At 43.0% G+C, this 17,887-nt stretch overlaps 2 protein-coding genes across 3 annotated transcripts; one reads left to right on the top strand and one right to left on the bottom strand.

Annotated features, from left to right (window-relative positions):
- Window positions 1-2,899: 2,899 nt before the first annotated feature.
- On the top strand, window positions 2,900-7,860 carry LOC148348888 (cobalamin binding intrinsic factor-like). Its single transcript, XM_088321359.1, has 4 exons — window positions 2,900-3,121; window positions 3,196-3,340; window positions 3,399-3,532; window positions 7,646-7,860. Exons 1-4 carry the CDS (start codon window positions 3,049-3,051, stop codon window positions 7,711-7,713), a joined length of 420 nt encoding a protein of 139 aa, XP_088177485.1. The 5' UTR covers window positions 2,900-3,048; the 3' UTR covers window positions 7,714-7,860.
- A 409-nt stretch (window positions 7,861-8,269) lies between these two features.
- Window positions 8,270-17,784, bottom strand: LOC148348887 (C4b-binding protein). 2 transcript variants are annotated; one of them, XM_088321714.1, is made up of 5 exons: window positions 17,241-17,784; window positions 15,168-15,332; window positions 14,935-15,102; window positions 11,935-12,135; window positions 8,270-10,580 (listed from the first exon to the last, which is right to left on the bottom strand). In XM_088321714.1, the coding sequence occupies exons 1-5, from the start codon at window positions 17,329-17,331 to the stop codon at window positions 10,567-10,569; spliced, it is 639 nt and encodes a 212-aa protein (XP_088177840.1). In that variant the 5' UTR covers window positions 17,332-17,784; the 3' UTR covers window positions 8,270-10,566. The 2 variants fall into 2 exon arrangements, with proteins under 2 accessions (XP_088177840.1, XP_088177839.1); XM_088321713.1 differs by having other exon boundaries at window positions 15,168-15,335; window positions 17,241-17,782.
- Between the last annotated feature and the right edge of the window lie 103 nt (window positions 17,785-17,887).

The raw sequence follows: 17,887 nt of genomic DNA, 5'->3' as shown, positions 1-17,887 counted from the left end.
CCCATCCCAGCTATCTTCGGGCAGTGGGCAGGGGACACCCTCAACTGGTTTCAGGGCACACAGGGACAGACAATTCACTCACTCATTCCCACCTAGGGACAATTTGGACCGGCCAATTAACCTGACATGCATGTTTTAGGCTCCCTGTTCCTATTTAAACCCAGTCCTGTCAATCCCCTGTGGTCAGTCCGTCTGCGAACATCTATATATATATATATACAAGGCAAGCCTTTTTCGACCCTGACTCCCGCCTTTCCTGTTTTTTGCTACAGTTTGTCTCCAGCCACGACCTGTTCTGTCCCGATCACGTCTGCTCTCCCGTCCCGGCTTATGACCCATTTTTGATCTCAACTATGTCTACTCTCCCGTCCTGGTTTACGACTCGTTTCCGACCCAGGCCACGCTTTGTTCTCCCAGCCCCAGCTACCGACCCGTTTTTCCGTCCCTGACACCGCCATCGCTCGCTACGAATGATCCACTTCCGTGTCCGGAGCGACTTGCTTCCTGCGTCCAGCGAACACCAAATCATAGGCGCAGCCCTTCCTCTTTCTTTCAATAAAAACTTGTGGTAAACGTTACGCGATTGGGTCCTGTTTCCGTTCTGGTCCTGACAGTTGAAAGCAAAGAACTAAGTTTGGTTAATCTTCGCTATTTCTGTTTAATGACCGGTACTCTCGTTTCGGTTGGTAAACCTATCATTACTGATTATTACTGATGGGGTTTTAGAATCAAATCAGAATTTAAAGTCACGCAACACTATGCTTCAAAATTCAAACGAATGACAAGAAGGTTCATCAACGAAAAAAAAAACAACAACAACAAAAAGAGTCTGTTAAATTTCTTATTTTACTAGAAAAAACAAATGAAAAAATAAAGAAAACTAATACTTAAAATGCGAAAAAAATAAATCCTATTAATAAAGATGCATATTATTTCGGGTGTGCAAATATGACATACCTATATTATTTAATAGCAATAAATTGTCCATTTCACTGTTGTACCTACTTGGCAGAAAATATAAGCATCATTTCTCTTATTAACATAAAACTGCATTTTCACGGCTTTTAAAAATAGATTTTAAAGAATCAAATGTTTTATTTATATTATTTAACGTTTTAATCCGTTGCATTTTTATGAAATACAGTAGCAAAATATATCGGCTATGACAGGTGGTTGATGTGTTTTGATGTTTTATAAGTCATTTGGAAGACATTTGCTTATTTTATTTATCATTATTATTTCTTCTCATTTTGAATAAGTTGAGTTAGACGTAATTGGGAAAATAACACTTAAATACAAAAATAAGAAACATATTGTACCCATTCTGTGAGATTTTTCAAAATATATATTTTTGGACAATAGAAGATAGGAACAAACCCAAAGAACAAACCCTTATTTCAGGTTCAAGTAATTGTTTAACAAATAAAAGTACTGCATTTTTTTATTTATTCATTTTACAAGTACCATACCATCAAATGATAATGATGAGATGATAAAAACAGTTGCAAATACAGAAAAATGCACAGTGAAATTAACTTTTAAAAATTACATTATTTGATTGTACTCAATACAGGACGTCATAATTTATGTAAAAAATATTTTTATGAGGGCGGATGGGTGGTTAGGGCGCAGCCCCACGGTGCAGAGGTTCAGGGCTCAAGTCCAGCTATGGCCGGGACAGAGGAGCAAAAACATAAACATTTTTAAAATCGAGGCTTAAGACACACTTCTATTCCAAAGCTTATGATTGATGCCCACCGCATATTCTGTATTGTCCTGTCTTTTTCTGACCGCCTGCCTGGTGGTGATACGAAGCAGAAGGACGATTTGAGACGAGTCAGCGGGCCGGCGTTTGACCTGATGCATGTGAACGCCTGCATGGACCAGCTGGCAGAGATGGGAAGCTGCGTCGTGGCCGTCATAGACTTTCTGGACTAGTTTACAGGCTGGGGGCGTCGCTGCTGTCATGCAATTTCCGGACAAATTCTCAACATGTGTTTACTATGTTTGTGTACTGTAATGCTAAATGTAATTCACCCTGGTCATCCTGGTAGGGGGATTACCACTTGTGAGGTCCTTTCTCAAGGTTTCTCTTTTTCCTCACGCTGAGGTTTTGAGTTGTTCCTTGCCCGCATGTTGGTTTAAGGTCAGGTCATTGTGTCATTGTAATCCTGTGTTGTCCTTAGAGACATTTTTGTGATTAAAGGCTCATCTCCCATCTCATTAGCTGCACTGCTAATCCTCAGTAGGGTTGCGGGGGTGCTGGAGCCCATCCCAGCAATCATCGGGCAGTGGGCAGGGGACACCCTGAACTGGTTGCCAGCCAGTCGCAGGGCACACAGGGACAGACAACTCATTCGCTCATTCCCACCTAGGGACAATTTGGACCGGCCAATTAACCTGACAAGCATGTTTTTGGAATGTGGGAGGAAACCGGAGTGCCGGGAGGAAACCCACGCAAGCACGTGGAGAACATACAAACCGGTAGCTGGATTTGAACCCGCGCAGGAGGTTCCCACGACCTCAGAACTGTGCCGCACACGCGCTAACCACTGCGCCACCGTGCTGTCCTGATTAAAGGCTATATAAATAAATTTGACTTGACTTGACTTGACACCGGTCCAGAAAAGAGGTCGGCAACGGGAATCAGACGGAAAACCGGGCAGGATAGAATCAGGAGTCACAAAAGCTTGCCTAGCGGTTAGCGTAGGTTCGCAGATGATCTGACGCTGGTCACCAGGAACCGGGGGGGGGGGGGTTTAAAAAGTAGCAGGGAGCCAATCAGCGCTCAGGGTTTTTGGCACCAAGGAACAGGCACAGGTGCCTCGCATCAGTAATCATGACACCTAGTCCCGATTGCATAACCTATACATCATTTAGCGCCTGATAACACTGGCGACCTTGAAAGTAAACACTTCTAGATAAGGTCGCTCAATCTTTACAAAGGATGTCTTTGTAAAGCTCCGCTGTGACGGAGGACTGGCGGAAGGCGGCCACACTTGTGTATAAATACAGTCCGAGTGAGAAAGACGGGAACAGTCGAGCAAGATGACACCAACGAGGAAATTCGTCGCTTTGGGCCTCCTGCTTTTTTGCGTTCAAGGGGCGATGTCCATGAAAGGTGATTATTTTTTGCAGCCATCAATAATTCGATAGGAGAATTTACTAAGATTTTCTGTGTGGTCCAATTTACAGCAGAGCAGGCTTCACTTCCCATAAGACTGTCCGTGCTGAACGACCTCTCCAACATGACTCCCGAGACCCATTTCACCTCCGTGGTGCAGGGAGGGGTGCTGCTTGGGGCGATGAGGCGAATACAGGAGACCAACCCTGGCTTTGAGTAAGCACAAATCGGACTTTTCCCCCGAGGATCGTAGTTGATGTGACTTCTCCTCCAGGTTCACCTTGAGGGAAGACCCCCACTACGGCCTTTTTCTGGAGAGCGTGAACGGCGTGGCCGGCAGTGAAAAGGATCAGACGTACTGGGAGATTCTGTCGGAAAACTATGGGGAGTACGCTCGCTTGGATGTTGGTGAGTTTACTCTTAAGAGTTGCGAAGTGAGAAGGAGGAATTTGATCAAATATGTCTCTAAAGAAGCACAGAGACAGTGAAAATAACATTTTCTCAATTGCATTGGAAAATGGGTTTGCTGCTTCATATAATTGCACGACTGTTGTGAAAGAAAATGAATTTACAACTACCTTTTTAAGCCTATTTTGGTTAGGTCCCTCAAATCAAGTGTGTACTTTGTGTCACCCAAGTCAAAGTACTGTTAATTCAAAATACTAAAGTAGAAGAAAAAGTAGTCATCCAAATAATTACTTGAGTAAAAGTAAGTGCGCCGAACAGTGTGCATGCTGTGCAGAAATCTGGGGCAATTGTTACAAAAACGTGCAATTAGCACCCTACATGGGGTAGGATATCGGGATTGTACGAATATTTTATTCCTGCAGTCCAAATGATTAAAATTGGATAATTCTGTGAAATCTTTCACTGCACAACTGCTATTTAATGTCAATAAAAACGTAGTGCCAGAAAACATCCAAAAATGATCCACTCAGAAAGAGGGAAATTGTCGCACGACCGGACCAGAACAGAGGCAGGAAGGGAGAACTCATTGGCGTTAACGATCAGATACTTTTATTAAGGAAATAAAAGTCGTCCAACACTCAAGGACAAAACAAAACAAAAACAGGCTTACAGGCAAACAGGAACTCAGACTAGGAATACTCACAAAACAGGCTTTTACTAAGAACGGGCAAACACAGGATTCCTCAAGACAAACAGAACAGATTAATGCAGAACAGAAAACGCAATGAACCAGCCACCCGCAATACCCACAACCCACCCTTAAGAAGCCCACACACAAATGAGACAATCTGCTCCAGCCGGTGCCCAGGGGGCAGGGCCAGCCGGTCGCCACGGCGACCATGCTGGACATGACAGAAATGATAGCTTAAGGAGCTGTCGTTAATTCAAAATCGCAAAGGTGAGAACCACCAGGAAAAGTATGTGTGTGTCTGTGTGCGGAGTCAAACTTTGGAACAAATTACAAGACCAGATCAAACAATGTCCAACTATTCACTTGTTCAAATTTAAATACAAAAAACATGACTGGCGGAATACAGAGATGAAGAAAATGGGGTAGATTGAAAATACTGCGTTTACAACTATAGTTAACCTTGTTGTTATTGTTACTATTATTATATCATAACTGTTATTATTGCTATTGTTGTATAATCATTGGTGTCACAATATTTAGTGACTAGTAGAATTATAACCTTAATAGATGGGTACTACGATGATTAGTGTATAAAATATGTGACTATTTTTGTTATCATAATGATTGATATCCGACCTATGTAATATGTATATCCGTGAGATTTTGTTCTATTTAGACACAAGAGGAGCTATCTGTAAATCTAATTAATAGGGAAGATGGAGGGGTAGGGAAAATAAGTATCTGCTTCTGACTACCCCTTTTCGAACATGTTATGTTACCATTATTTTTGTTGTTGAGTCATTCTTTTTGTCCTGTTTTTATTTTATAATGTTCAAAATAAAGTTTTCATTCATTCATTCATTCATCCTGCAAGAGGGAAGCCCAGCTAGCCAGACTTAATGATTGACATTTTGTGCCCGAACCTAACCTGTAATTAGGGCCCGGTCCCAGGATCTTACCTCCAGTATACATTTATCAACAAATCCAGGAACAATGTAACAAACAAACAAAGGGGCAGAATATAAATAAGGTGTAGGAATAAAATCAAACCTCACAACGTCCACACCAGAAATGGAAAATGCAAGGAACAAAGTAAAAAAGAACTAAACTACTTACATAATGTCCAAACCGGAAGCATAGGAAAACAAACCTTGCGTGGCAGTGGAAATGCAAGGAACAAAGTCATAAACAAGCAAACAAATGGGCACAAAACAACAAACTGTCCAAACCAAAAACAGGGAACAGGACTGAAATCAGATGTAATGAAATGTCCCAAATGCCATTTTAAAGAGGATAATTAGGGACAGGCGTATGGTGATTTGACACACCTGTTCCCAGTTCCACACCTCGTTGGTGCCCTCTGGTGGAAAGAGGCGGGAGGCGTACCCAACATTTTTTCTTTCATATCATTTTTTCTCTTCATGTTTATATTCTGTTGGCTACTCCATAAGATAAGGATTTTTTTTCATCTAATATACAGAAAAGGTAAGCCTTCTTTTTATGCATTTGGTTTTACTGTAACAACCAGAACAGAAGTAGGACCCAGATGCGTAACGCCACTCATAAGTTTATTGAAATATAGAGGAAAGGCAGCGGAAGCTGGCCGCTCACTGGATCGGAGCGTGTTCCAAATGCGGAGGTGGATCTTCCAAAGCGGGAGATCATAGCGTAGTTAGACGGAAAAGCAGAGCGGGGTCGGAATCAAAAACCAGGTCGTTAGTCTGGACAGGAGATTAAAACGTGGCGGGGTCACAAAACGGGTCGTAGCAGGAGACAAACAGGGAAATCAGGAACAGACGAGTGGAAAACGGGTGACGAAACGGAACAGCCGGGAGTCAGAGTCAAATTCAGTCTTTATTAGATATTTATCTCTTCCTTTGTCAGTCCGTCAACGAACATCTGCCCCGCAAGACGTGGGTTTTGACTCGGTCTTGTGTCCTGTTGGTATTTCCGGTCCGGTATGGTTCACGTTTATTTTGTCCTGTTTAATTCCTATATCCTGTTTTGATATCAATCTTGTCTAGTTGTTTAATATCGGCTTCCAGTTTTGTTCCTGTCTAGTTTGTCCTGTTTAATTTCGATATCCTGTTTTGATATCAATCCTGTCTGTTCCGTCCTGTCCGGTATCGACACCATCTGTCCGATATCTCTTCGGGCAATTGGTATCGATCTCGACGGCCTCTGGCTTCCAATCATTCCACGGCAGACTGCTGCCTAACGTGCATGACTCCCCATTTCCCGTCAAATAAAAGGCTTGTGTGAGAAACGTCACGCGTTTGGGTCCTGATCCTGTTCCGGTTCTTGACAATATTAATAACATTTTTGTTTGGCGGGTGGAATAAACTTGGCCTGCGGGCCGCAGTTTGCCCACTCCTGTTCTACAAAGTCATCGTAAAAAGAAGATAGCAAGTACCATTTTAAAAAGAGTATGTCCATCCATCCATCCACCCATTATCTGCACCGCTTATCCTCAGTAGGGTCACGGGGGGGTTGGAGCCCATCCCAGCTATCTTCGGGCAGTGGGCACGGGACACCCTGAACCGCTCATTCACACCTAGGGCCAATTTGGACCGGCCAATTCACCTGACACGCATGTTTTTGGAATGTGGGAGGAAACCAGAGTGCCCGGAGGAAACCCATGCAAGCCCGGGGAGAACATGCAAACTCAGCACAGGAACTTTGGTAGCTGGATCTGAACTCATGACCTCAGAACTGTGCTGCACACGCGCTAACCACCCCGCCGCCGTGCTGCCAAGAGTATGCCTTTGTTGGAAAATTGTAATATATATATATATATATATACGTTCACAGTTATTAAATACTATCAGTTGACTCAAAAACAAGTTGGTATTACATTGTATGATATGTCTTTAAGGGTTAATAATACTTCTCTAAAGATCGGGTGTTTTGTTTGAGGTTTCCTTCAAAAGTACAAAGTTGAATATTTCTTTATTTAGTATGTGTTCACAATGCCCAACAGAGGCTTTATTTTACACTGCCTATCAGATTTTATCTGATTTTCAGCAAAGCTGTTCGGGGCGGGACACATTAGGGAGGAGGAACTGTGAGGGGGAAGTACTTGAGAGTGACGTTTTATTTTTTTCATTTCTATTTGTTGGTGTAGCATGAAAATGGTGAAAGTAAGAACAAGCCTGCTTCAAGTAAATTCCAAACGCCAACCCAAACCCCAAGAGGGATAAAAAACAAGTTTATGCGAGGGGGCTAAGAAATGCGGTTACTTGCATGCGCATCATGGACGAGCTGACTGAGGCTGCAACGATGACACAAACCAAGAGAGGGCGACAGCGGTTACAAAAGTTTCAAATTCCGTACACCTCTTTTAAATTTCCATCGGACACAAAACAGACCTAAGACCGGTGAGGATATTGTCACTCTGACTTTTCTTCCCTTTGCTTTTTCAGGAATAGGTTGCTACACACCGACGGAAAACGAACACATTGTGCTGAGGTTCAATTCCTGGGCTAAATAGTCGCAAATGTCCTTCAGGAAGCAGCACAAATCTGAATCAATTGTCGAGGCTGCATGGGTGCAAGAAATGAAAAGGATATAAAACTTTCAAATCAATGGAATAACTAACATTTCAGATTTAAAATAAATATTCTTCAACCCAAACAAAGGTGTGATTTCTTCATATCTCTATGCTGATCGAAATAAACTGTCATGATTACTGATGTGACTTTGGCGTTAACTGCCGTGGGTTCTGATTAGCTCCAGATCAGTATTTCTACCCAGTCCTGTCTGTCCCCTGTTGTCAGTCCGTCTGCGAATCTCCGTGTATACTAGGCAAGCCTTTTTCAACCCTGAGTCACGCCTGTCCCATTTTTTTGCTCCTGTTTGTCTCCCGCTACTACCCGTTTTGATCCCGACCACGTCTCCTCTCCCGTCCCAGCTTTCGACCTCTTTTTGTCCCCGACCAAGTCTACTCCCCTTTCCTGGCTTATGACTCGCTTCCGACCCCGCCTTGCTCTCCCAGTCCCAGCCTTTTTCAACCCTGAGTCACGCCTGTCCCGTTTTTTGCTCCTGTTTGTCTCCCGCTACTAGACGTTTTGATCCCGACCATGTCTCCTCTCCCGTCCAGACTTAACACCTCTTTTTGTCCCTGACCACGTCTACTCTCCTTTCCTGGCTTACGACTCGCTTACGACCCCGCCTTGCTCTCCCAGTCCCAGCCTTTTTCAACCCTGAGTCACGCCTGTCCCGTTGTTTGCTCCTGTTTGTCTCCCGCTACTACCCGTTTTGATCCCGACCACCTCTCCTCTCCCGTCCCAGCTTTCGACCTCTTTTTGTCCCTGACCACGTCTACTCTCCTTTCCTGGCTTATGACTCGCTTCCGACCCTGACCACGCCTTGCTCTCCCAGTCCCGGCTACCGACCCGTTTTTTTGTCCCTGACACCGCCCACTACAGACGATCCACTTCCATGTTGGGATCACAAGCCATGTACGAGAGCGAACACCGGATCGTGGGCGCAACCCTTCCTTGTTTCTTCAATAAAACTTGTGGTAAATGTCACGCGAGTGGGTCTTGTTTCCGTTCTGGTCTTGACCTAACCGGTATAACAGCATATTCAGCATCGGAGTAATGCTCTAGCCTTTTGCAACAGGATTAAAGTTTCAGATCCCTCAGGAACAGATGGACCCAGCAGCAGAGCCGATAATCTCCATGCTTTCGTTCCTGTTGGGGTTTTTTAACTTTGATGCACCACATACTCATGCAAACCAGAGGCCAGCGACACAAAACGTGGAAAGAGCCGTAACAGACCAACGAAAATTATAACACAAATATGTCTGGAGCTGCAAAAAAAGGAGAGCTTTATATAAACCTATTGTTGAAATAGGATTGAAACAAGTACCTTACATGAATGTTTTATTGTGTACTATTTAATATTCATTATAAATATTTATTCTATTTACAATAAATCAATATTTAATATTTATTGTAAATATTTTTAAAACATTCAAAAAAAGTTCGATAATGTCTGTGTCTTCTTAAAGAAATCCACAAAATGATCCTAAAAAGATAAACAATCCCCTCATATTTTTCCACATTCAAACATTTCTGAATAAGCTTTAAAGAGCCACTAGGGCAGCGCTAATGAGTCAAATGTGGCCCGAGTGTCACGGTTGCCATGGCGCCCAATTGGCCCCGCCCATGTGGCGCCAGCTGCGGCTTGTTAACAGATATGCTTTCTGTCTACTTTAAGATTAGCACTGTCACGTTTCCCTTGTCAGTCCGTCAATGAACCTCTGCCCCGCAAGACGTGGGTTCTGAATGTCGTGTTTTTGGTATTTTCTAGTCCGGTATTGTTCCCGTTTTTTTTTTGTCCTGTTTAATATTGGTTTTGTTCCTGTCTTGTTTGTCCTGTTTATTTTTGATATGCTGTTTCATTATCTATCCTGTCTGTCTGTCCCGTCCGGTATCGACCCCATCTGCCCGATATCTGCTCGGGCAATTGGTATCGATCTCGTCGGTCTCTGGCTTCCTGTCTTTGCACGGCAGACCGGCTGCCTAACGTGCATGACTCCCCATTTCCCGTAAAATAAAAGGTTTGTGTGAGAACGTCACGCGTTTGGGTCCTGATCCTGTTCGGGTTCTTGACATGGAGGGCTGCAGGTTGCTGACCCCCCTGAAAAATGTAATCATAAGCAGGGTTGGGTAGAGTTAGTTTAACTTGATTACTTTCAATGACTTTTGGATGACTCCAATACCAAATATGCTAAAAAAGAAAAGAAACTAAATATGAATAAAATGACTACATTTATGTTCGTTTTGCCGGAGATCAAAGCCAGGAGAGAAAGCCTACCACGTGTTGTGAGTCATCATTTTATTCCTATTTAGTTTCTTTTGTCTTTTATTATCATATTTGGTATTGGAGTCATCCAAAAGTCATTGAAAGTAATCCAGTTAAAGTAACCCTACCCAACCCTGCATGTCAGAAATTAAAAGCAAAACATTTTCTACTTTCAGGGAGTACTAGCACCATCTGTTGGCTAGTTTTATGTTGCATTTTGATATACCCCCCATCAGATTTTTCCTAACAAAACGTTTTATCGGCTTAAGCATATTAAACTACAAAGACCATGATGCAATTCTCGCCATGACAGTAGCTTTCGAAAACACAATCTTGTTTTTTTAACCTCCACATGCATTAAAAAACCAAAATCGTGATTGTTTTTACAGAACTGTGAGGACACATCGTGATATAAATCTTTTATCATATAAAAGGAAATGACATCATTTAATGACGTCATCTTAACGTCACAATAGGACTTAAAGAGGAATTCGTTGTTTGAGGTCCCAGGTGATGTTGTTCCCCTCCAATTTCAGCCTGTAAATCCTGAAAACACACAAAAAAGAGATGGCTCAACAAAAAGAGTCATTCTGAAAAGAGTCCACATATTAAAGGGACAGTGTGTACTATTAAGCATCTCCTCAGTGTAAAAGAACGTCTCTAATATGGTTCTGAATAATAAGCAAACAAACATGAACCCTAATACACTGTCAAGTGTCATTTTAAAACTGCTAGGTCAACAAATTTTGATTTATTCTAGACAAGGTGAGGCTCACCTAACTGACATGATTGTCTGCCATCTTGCTGCTAGGGTACTTCAAAGAAAAACAAGAAAAAGGATTTGAGTCGCCGTCGTTTGTGTTCTTCCATGTGCTTTGTAGCACTCATTTCTGGTTGCACTACACAGCGACATCTAGTGGTCATATAATAAACACTGTCCCTTTGAAACAAAACTCAGTAGTGTTGATAGCAGTAAATAGCAATGAATAGATTTGTTCTTGCATTGCCTTCAGCAGGGTTGGGCAAACTAGGGCCTGCGGGTCAGTTTTAACATCTGGGGTGACATTCTGGCGTTTAGCGGGTAAGATTATAAAATTCGCCCAGAAACACATTACACTCTCCCAGGCCAGAAGGACGGTGAATATCGAGACCGTCTTCTACGGCAGTCCGCCCATATGTTTAAACTGCCCAGATTTGTTTGGTTTTGCTGACTCGTGAGCTTTCCCTAAAAGACATTCCACTCTCCCAGGCCAGAACGACGGTGAATATCTAGACCATCTTTCACGGCAGTCAGCCCGAATGTTAAAACTCCCCAGATTTGTGGTTTTGCTGATTCATGAGCTTTCCCTGAAAGACGTTACACTCTCCCAGGCCAGAAGAATGGTGAATAACGAGACCATCTTTTACGGCAGTGAGCCCAGATGATAAAACTGACAAGATTTTTGGTTTTGCTGACTCGTGAGCTTTTCCTGAAAGACATTCCACTCTCCCAGGCTAGAAGGACAATGAATATCTAGACCATCTTTCACGGCAGTCAGCCCAAATGTTAAAACTCCCCAGATTTGTGGTTTTGCTGATTCGTGAGCTTTCCCCGAAAGACGTTACACTCTCCCAGGCCAGAAGGATGGTGAATAACGAGACCATCTTTTATGGCAGTCAACCCAGATGTTAAAACTGCCCAGATTTTTGGTTTTTCTGACTCATGAGCTTTCCCTGAAAGACATTCCACTTCAGGAAATGCCACCCAAAGATTGCTCAAATGCTGGTCAGCCATTCTATTTCCTTATGGTATGGGATTTGGAACTGTGTTAGCAGAAAAAAAATCAAATCCTATGCCGCCGGTGACTCAAAAAGGTTGCCCTCCCCTGATCTACTCGTTATCCATTCCGAAGCTACTTACGGCAAGGTAAAGCGCAGTCGCAGATGCAAGGTATACATTGAGCAAAGAAGCGCTTCCATCCCGTCTCTTTCTTCTTGCAGTTGTGGATCAGAGCGCATCCTAGCTTGGGACGACCCGAGTAGCTTTTGTGGGCACAGCTGGAGTTGCAGGTCCCGTTCAGTTCCCTCTCGCTGATTTCGATGGAACCCTTTTTGCACATTCCTCTCAAACAACAACCAAAACAAAACAAAGTAAAGACGAGCGTATGTTTACCATAATCCGACTCGAAACGGACAATCCCAAATATTCTGATTGTGTAAAGACCCTTGCAGAAATCAGATTCAAGGGACAGCGCCTCCAAGTGATAAAAAACAATATTGACTCAAAAAGAAGCAAATATACATATCATAAAAACATGCATCATAGTTTGAGAAATGAGCATATATTTGACATAGCATGAACCTCATCTAGAAGAAACTGGCATGATTGTCCCCCATCTTGCTGCTACGGGTACCCAAAAAAACTCAAAATGACTAGGCAAAAAATGACAAGCAAAATGGTGCATTTCCGTAGTTTATATTATTTCTTGTCCTTTTTTAGCACTCATGTTTCAGGACAGATAATACACACTGACCCTTTAAGTCTGGGGTCTCAAATTCAAATTACTGGGGTACGCTGGACCTATGGTCTTAATTCCCTACACAAAATAATGTCTAAAAAAAAAGAAAAAAAAAAGATGATGAAATCAAGAAAATAAATCATCCAGTATTAAATTGATCTGTAATCAGCTACGGCTGCATCCATAGGGACAGTGTGTATTATTCAGCGCCTCCTAGTGGTAAAAAAGTAAAAAGGTCCTTATGGGACCGCATTCATTCATGGTCACAATGAGTCTTTTGAATTTTCATTCTTGCGTTATTTAGCACTCGTTTTTGGTTGCACGGCAGAATACCACCCACATTTAGAGGTTAAATAATACACACTGTCCCTTTAACTGATTGAATTAGTCTATTACTCTCCCGATTACTCCTGCATATATACATATATCCAATTAGTCCTATTGCTTGTATGCACCCGCAGTTTTTCCTTAATTAGGTATATTTTTTGCAGCAATGCACTGTGGGACTTGCAGTACAAAGATGAATCATTCACACAAAATGTCCATTTTATTGTCCGTCCCCACGGTGAACCATCGATATTGGGCTGCTGGAACTAGGGTCTGGATGAGGTGGGGTCAATTTGGGTTCTCCACAAGAAATCCTATATTTTTTGTAACTCTTTTAAAATATTTTTTTAAATAATTTGACAGAAAATAATATCTAAAACCAGAAAAAAAAAACCATTAAGAGTTTATACGAAAACCAATCAATAAGAAGTGAATGAATCTAAAATTTGCGATTGGCTGAATTTTCCTTTAAGGGACACCGTCTTGTCCGGTGCAACCGAAAAAACACAAGCTCAGAGTGATTTCAAGAGATGTACCTTTATATTTTAATTAATTTATATTTGCTTATTGTTTAAGTCAAAATTTTATTATTTTTTTTTACCATCAGGAGGCTCTTAATAATACACACTGTTCCTTTAAAGCTTAATCTTTCATATTATGGCAGGGACCTCAAACTGTCATCTTGTGGGCTGAAATTGGCCCTCGTGCTGCAAGTTTTAGCGTCCCATCTATATAAAGTGGATTTGGCATTTGTATCCAGCAATATATAGTGTAAGTCTATGCTTTTGCACATCATGAAATCACACAGGATGACACAATAGAGCTCATCTTTGAAGCATGGCGGAAACAAATAGGATATTTTGTCGGATTTGGTGCGTGAAATGAATGAGTGAAAACGCAGAAATAACGTCGATTTCCACCCTACTGATCGTAATACAGTGGAACCTCGCTAGTTCGCGGTTCCACTTTTGCAGGTTCAGAGCTTCGCGGGTTTAAAAAATATACCTTCTCAATAAAAGCATAATTGACTTGACGCCATTGAGCACGAGCTTATGTCAACTGAGGACACGGTGTGGACACTCTTATTGTGAAGGGGAGGGGGAGGCCCTGACACAATGCTTAGTCATGGTAAGTTACCGCTTCGCATACCCCCCCCTCCTTTAACTCCTCCCACCTCACCCCCTTCAAATGTGGCGCTCAGTTTATCGAGGAGGGACTCGGCGACGCGACGTAAGTATATTCTCTTCTGTCACATTTCATCTCAAGTTTGACTTTATTATACCAAAAGCGAGCGGTTGTTTGTACTACCTAAACACGGCTAATTGGGTGTGGTTTCGTGTATTTGTTGTAAAAGCCGCTAGCTAAAGTATGTTGTTACTGTCAGAAGGTAGCTCTTTCACTTTCATTAAAATCAACACAGACCATTTTTTTAACTGCTGTTTCCCAAAACGCTTCACAAACACTCATCAAATATCACATTTTCACTTTTTTTATTTTCAATATGTAACCGGCAGTGTTAACAAGCGAAATAAAGCGAAATAGCTGCATGTGGTTGAGAACGGTTAATACAATCATACTGAATGGTTCCTAGTGGTTTCGCCGCAGTCCTAGTCCGTGTACATACAACATATTTTACAGTTTTTTTTTTTGTTATAACAAAATGCCCGATGATTGCTGGGATGGGCTCCAGCACCCCCGCGACCCTACTGAGGATAAGCGGTGCAGCTATTAAGATGAGATGAGAACATGTTTTTCACTTTCTCTCTCTCTCTACCCGTATTCTATATGGTGTACTGTATACAGGGGGGGTATACTGTATACCTGTATACGTTTTTTTAAGCATTTTTGAAGGGCCGCCGCTACTTCGCGGATTTTCAGTTTTCGCCGGTGGTCTCGGTCCCCATTAACCGCGAAAACCGAGGGATTACTGTACTCGCAAACGCCATATGTACGGAGATACTCGTATGTCTCTCGGTATGTAAACAATTCATTCGGATTTCTCCAAATATAAGACTTCAAATCCCGGGACCAGCGACGGCATGTAAACGTAGTTTCATGGAGTTTTGGTCACATACTGAGGCAGGAAGGCATGGGGGTCCACAGGCCGTTGGCCTGGCAGGTCCTGCTGACGTTTCCCACCAGCATAAAGCCGGGACGGCAGGAGTAGCTCAGCACGGATCCTACCCACCAATCCTTTCCGTCAACCATTCCGTTAAAATCCACATCCGGCTTCCCGCAGTTCACTAGGAGAACACATTCAGAGACCAAGCGATCGTCCGGAAAACCTTCGATTTTTCTCTTTCCTTACCTCTGCACAAGGATTTGTAGCCCAGCCAGCAGCAGCCGGAGTCTCCGCAGGGATCCCGCCTGAGCTCCCGGTGGCGGGCCCTGCAGCCGGACAGACAGACGGGAGCCGTCCCCGACCAGTAGAGCTCGCCCAGGAAATCCACCTGGTTGATCCATTCTGTGTCACCTACTGGAAGGGTCGCAATTACTTTCACTGATGCAGTTTATTATATATATATACTACAGCCCAGTCATTTCTGACTCTTTTTGGGAGATTGATTCAGAGGAGGGGATTCCCAGCCCCCTCGCTCAACCCAACTGAGGTGTTGGGAGTCATTAGGTGAGCAAACCCCCTAATGCTGAACGCCAAGCAGGGAGGCAAGGGGTACCAATGTTTGATTCTTAGGTATGACTCGGCCGAGGCTTGAACCAGCGACCTCCCAGTCTCAGGGCGGGCGCCCTACCCCCAAGGCCACCGAGCTGGTACTGATGCAGTTAAAAAAAAATATAAAAAAAATCCAATGATGATGCCATTGACGGTTGTAGACGTCAAACCTCCAAATTTCAGCCTTGTTTTTCAGTAGTTTATCATTCAGCCTACATAGCATCTTTTCTAAACACAACCGATTTATTTACAACGTGGAAAAAATATCTTCATGCTTGGCATTAAATATGTTAACTGGTTTATTTTACCAGTTGAGTGAATGCAGTTTTATACCTAAACCAACTCACCATGCTATACAAATTCATCAGTGTCCCTTAGCAGCCAGAGAGAGTTGTCAAGAACTGGAACAGGATCAGGACCCAAAATGCGTGACGTTTCTCACACAAGCTTTTTATTTTACGGGAAATGGGGAGTCGTGCACGTTAGGCGGCGGTCTGGCGTGGAATGATAGGAAGCCAGAGGCTGACGAGATCGATACCAATTGCCCGAGCAGATATTGGACAGATGGGGTCGATACCGGACAGGACGGGACAGATTATCAAAACAGGATATCGAAATTAAACAGGACAAAATAAACGGGAACAATACCGGACAGGAAATACCAACAGGACCGAGTCAAAACCCACGTCTTGCCTGGCAGAGGTTTGTTGACGGACTGACAAAGGGAGAGTGAGAGCAATGAGCTTAAATAGAAGGGAAGGGAATCTGTCAACGAACCGCAGCTGGCGCCACATGGGCGGGGCCAATTGGGCGCCATGGCAACCGTGACAAGAGAATTAGGTTTCCATTTATTTAAAAAAAAACATAAATTTGACAGAAATCAGGTAGAGACTTATTTCTTTTGTAGACACACTCAGAAATTTATGACGGGCCGGATTAAATCATGTCTGTCTTCTTGGTTCCCAATGGGGTGATCTGGAAAAAGACGACGTTCGGGGTTCCCCCGAAAGTTTTGAATAGGAAAACCAGACATGATCAAAATATGGAGAGTTACTCTTCCGAAAGGTTTCCCAAAAATGTATTGTAACATAAATTGGCGATTCATGTATTGATCAGTTGTTAAGTCATCAATTTATTTGGACCACTTTTACTTTTTGTCCTTCCGATATTATTATTTGTCTTTAATATTCCATCCATCATCTGCACCGCGTATCCTCAGTAGGGTCACGGGGGTGCGGGAGCCCATCTCAGCTGTCCTTGGGCAGGGGACACCCTGAACTGGTTGCCAGCCAGTCGCAGGGCACACAGGGACAGACGACACACTCGCTCATTCACTCCTAGGGACAATCTGGACCGGCCAATTCACCTGAAATGCATGTTTTTGGAATGTGGGAGGAAACCGAAGTGCCCGGAGGAAACCCACGCAAGCACGGGGAGAACATACAAACTCCGCACAGGAAGTCTGGTAGCTGGATTTGAACCCATGACCTCAGAACTGTGCCGCAGACGCGCTAACCACTGCCCCGCCGTGCTGCCCATGTCTTTGGTATTGGAAACGCAAAAAAAAAATCAAATGCTTTGACATCTATGGCCGTCAATGGCACCGACTCTTTTAAAAAAAACTAAGGTTCTTGTTAAACACTCAAACGGTCAAGATTCCTTCAAACCTCGTCTACCAGGCAACAAAGCAAATCAATAAATAGATCTTACCACTAACTTCCAACCCTTCGTCTTCGATCCACTCGGGCGCCTGAGAAGTCGTCACCTTCAAGGACGTGAGAAAGAGCAGCAACGGCAGCATTTCTGCAACGTTTGTGGTAAAAGCTGCAGAAGTGGGAAGTCCTTCAAGTCATGTTGTCTACAAAAGAGTCCATACGTCCGTTAGCTGAGAGAAGACGATCGGAAAAGGAACTTACGCACTAAGCCGCGCGTTTGTGAGTGGAGCCTAATCTTCTGCATACAAGCAATACGGCTAAGCTAAGGTTGCGTATCTGTCGGAAAATAAGAATAAAAATCACAGCAACTACAGTAATCCCTCGGTTATGGCTGTCAATGGGGACAGAGACCACCCGCGAAAACTGAAAATCCATGAAGTAGCGGCACCCCTTCAAAAATGCTTAAAAAACATATACAGGTACATAGTATACCCCCTGTATACAGTTCACCATATAGAATACAGGTAGAAAGAGAGAATAATTCATGTTATAACAAAAAACCATTCAGTATGATTGTATTGACCGCTCTCAACCACATGCAGCTATTTCGCTTTATTTCGCTTGTTAACACTACCGGTTACATATTGAAAATAAAAACAAGTGAAAACGTGATATTTATAATAATAATAATATAATAATAAT

This window comes from Urocampus carinirostris, chromosome 17 (genome assembly GCF_059441175.1).
Source record: "Urocampus carinirostris isolate Australia breed hairy pipefish chromosome 17, RoL_Ucar_1.0, whole genome shotgun sequence".
NCBI lineage: Eukaryota > Metazoa > Chordata > Actinopteri > Syngnathiformes > Syngnathidae > Urocampus > Urocampus carinirostris.
Note: the sequence above shows the minus strand (reverse complement) of the source record. Positions and strands in the feature narration are given on the sequence as shown.

Excerpts from the sequence above, each read along its gene's own strand:
- LOC148348888 (XM_088321359.1), top strand. The coding sequence starts at position 3,049 with ATGACACCAACGAGGAAATTCGTCGCTTTGGGCCTCCTGCTTTTTTGC. Across the intron at positions 3,341-3,398 it reads GAGACCAACCCTGGCTTTGA|GTTCACCTTGAGGGAAGACC; the intron begins GTAAGCACAAAT and ends CTTCTCCTCCAG. Across the intron at positions 3,533-7,645 it reads GTACGCTCGCTTGGATGTTG|GAATAGGTTGCTACACACCG; the intron begins GTGAGTTTACTC and ends TTGCTTTTTCAG.
- LOC148348887 (XM_088321713.1), bottom strand. The coding sequence starts at position 17,331 with ATGCTGCCGTTGCTGCTCTTTCTCACGTCCTTGAAGGTGACGACTTCT. Across the intron at positions 15,336-17,240 it reads CGAAGGGTTGGAAGTTAGTG|TAGGTGACACAGAATGGATC; the intron begins GTAAGATCTATT and ends CGACCCTTCCAG. Across the intron at positions 12,136-14,934 it reads CCCCATGCCTTCCTGCCTCA|GAATGTGCAAAAAGGGTTCC; the intron begins GTATGTGACCAA and ends GTTGTTTGAGAG.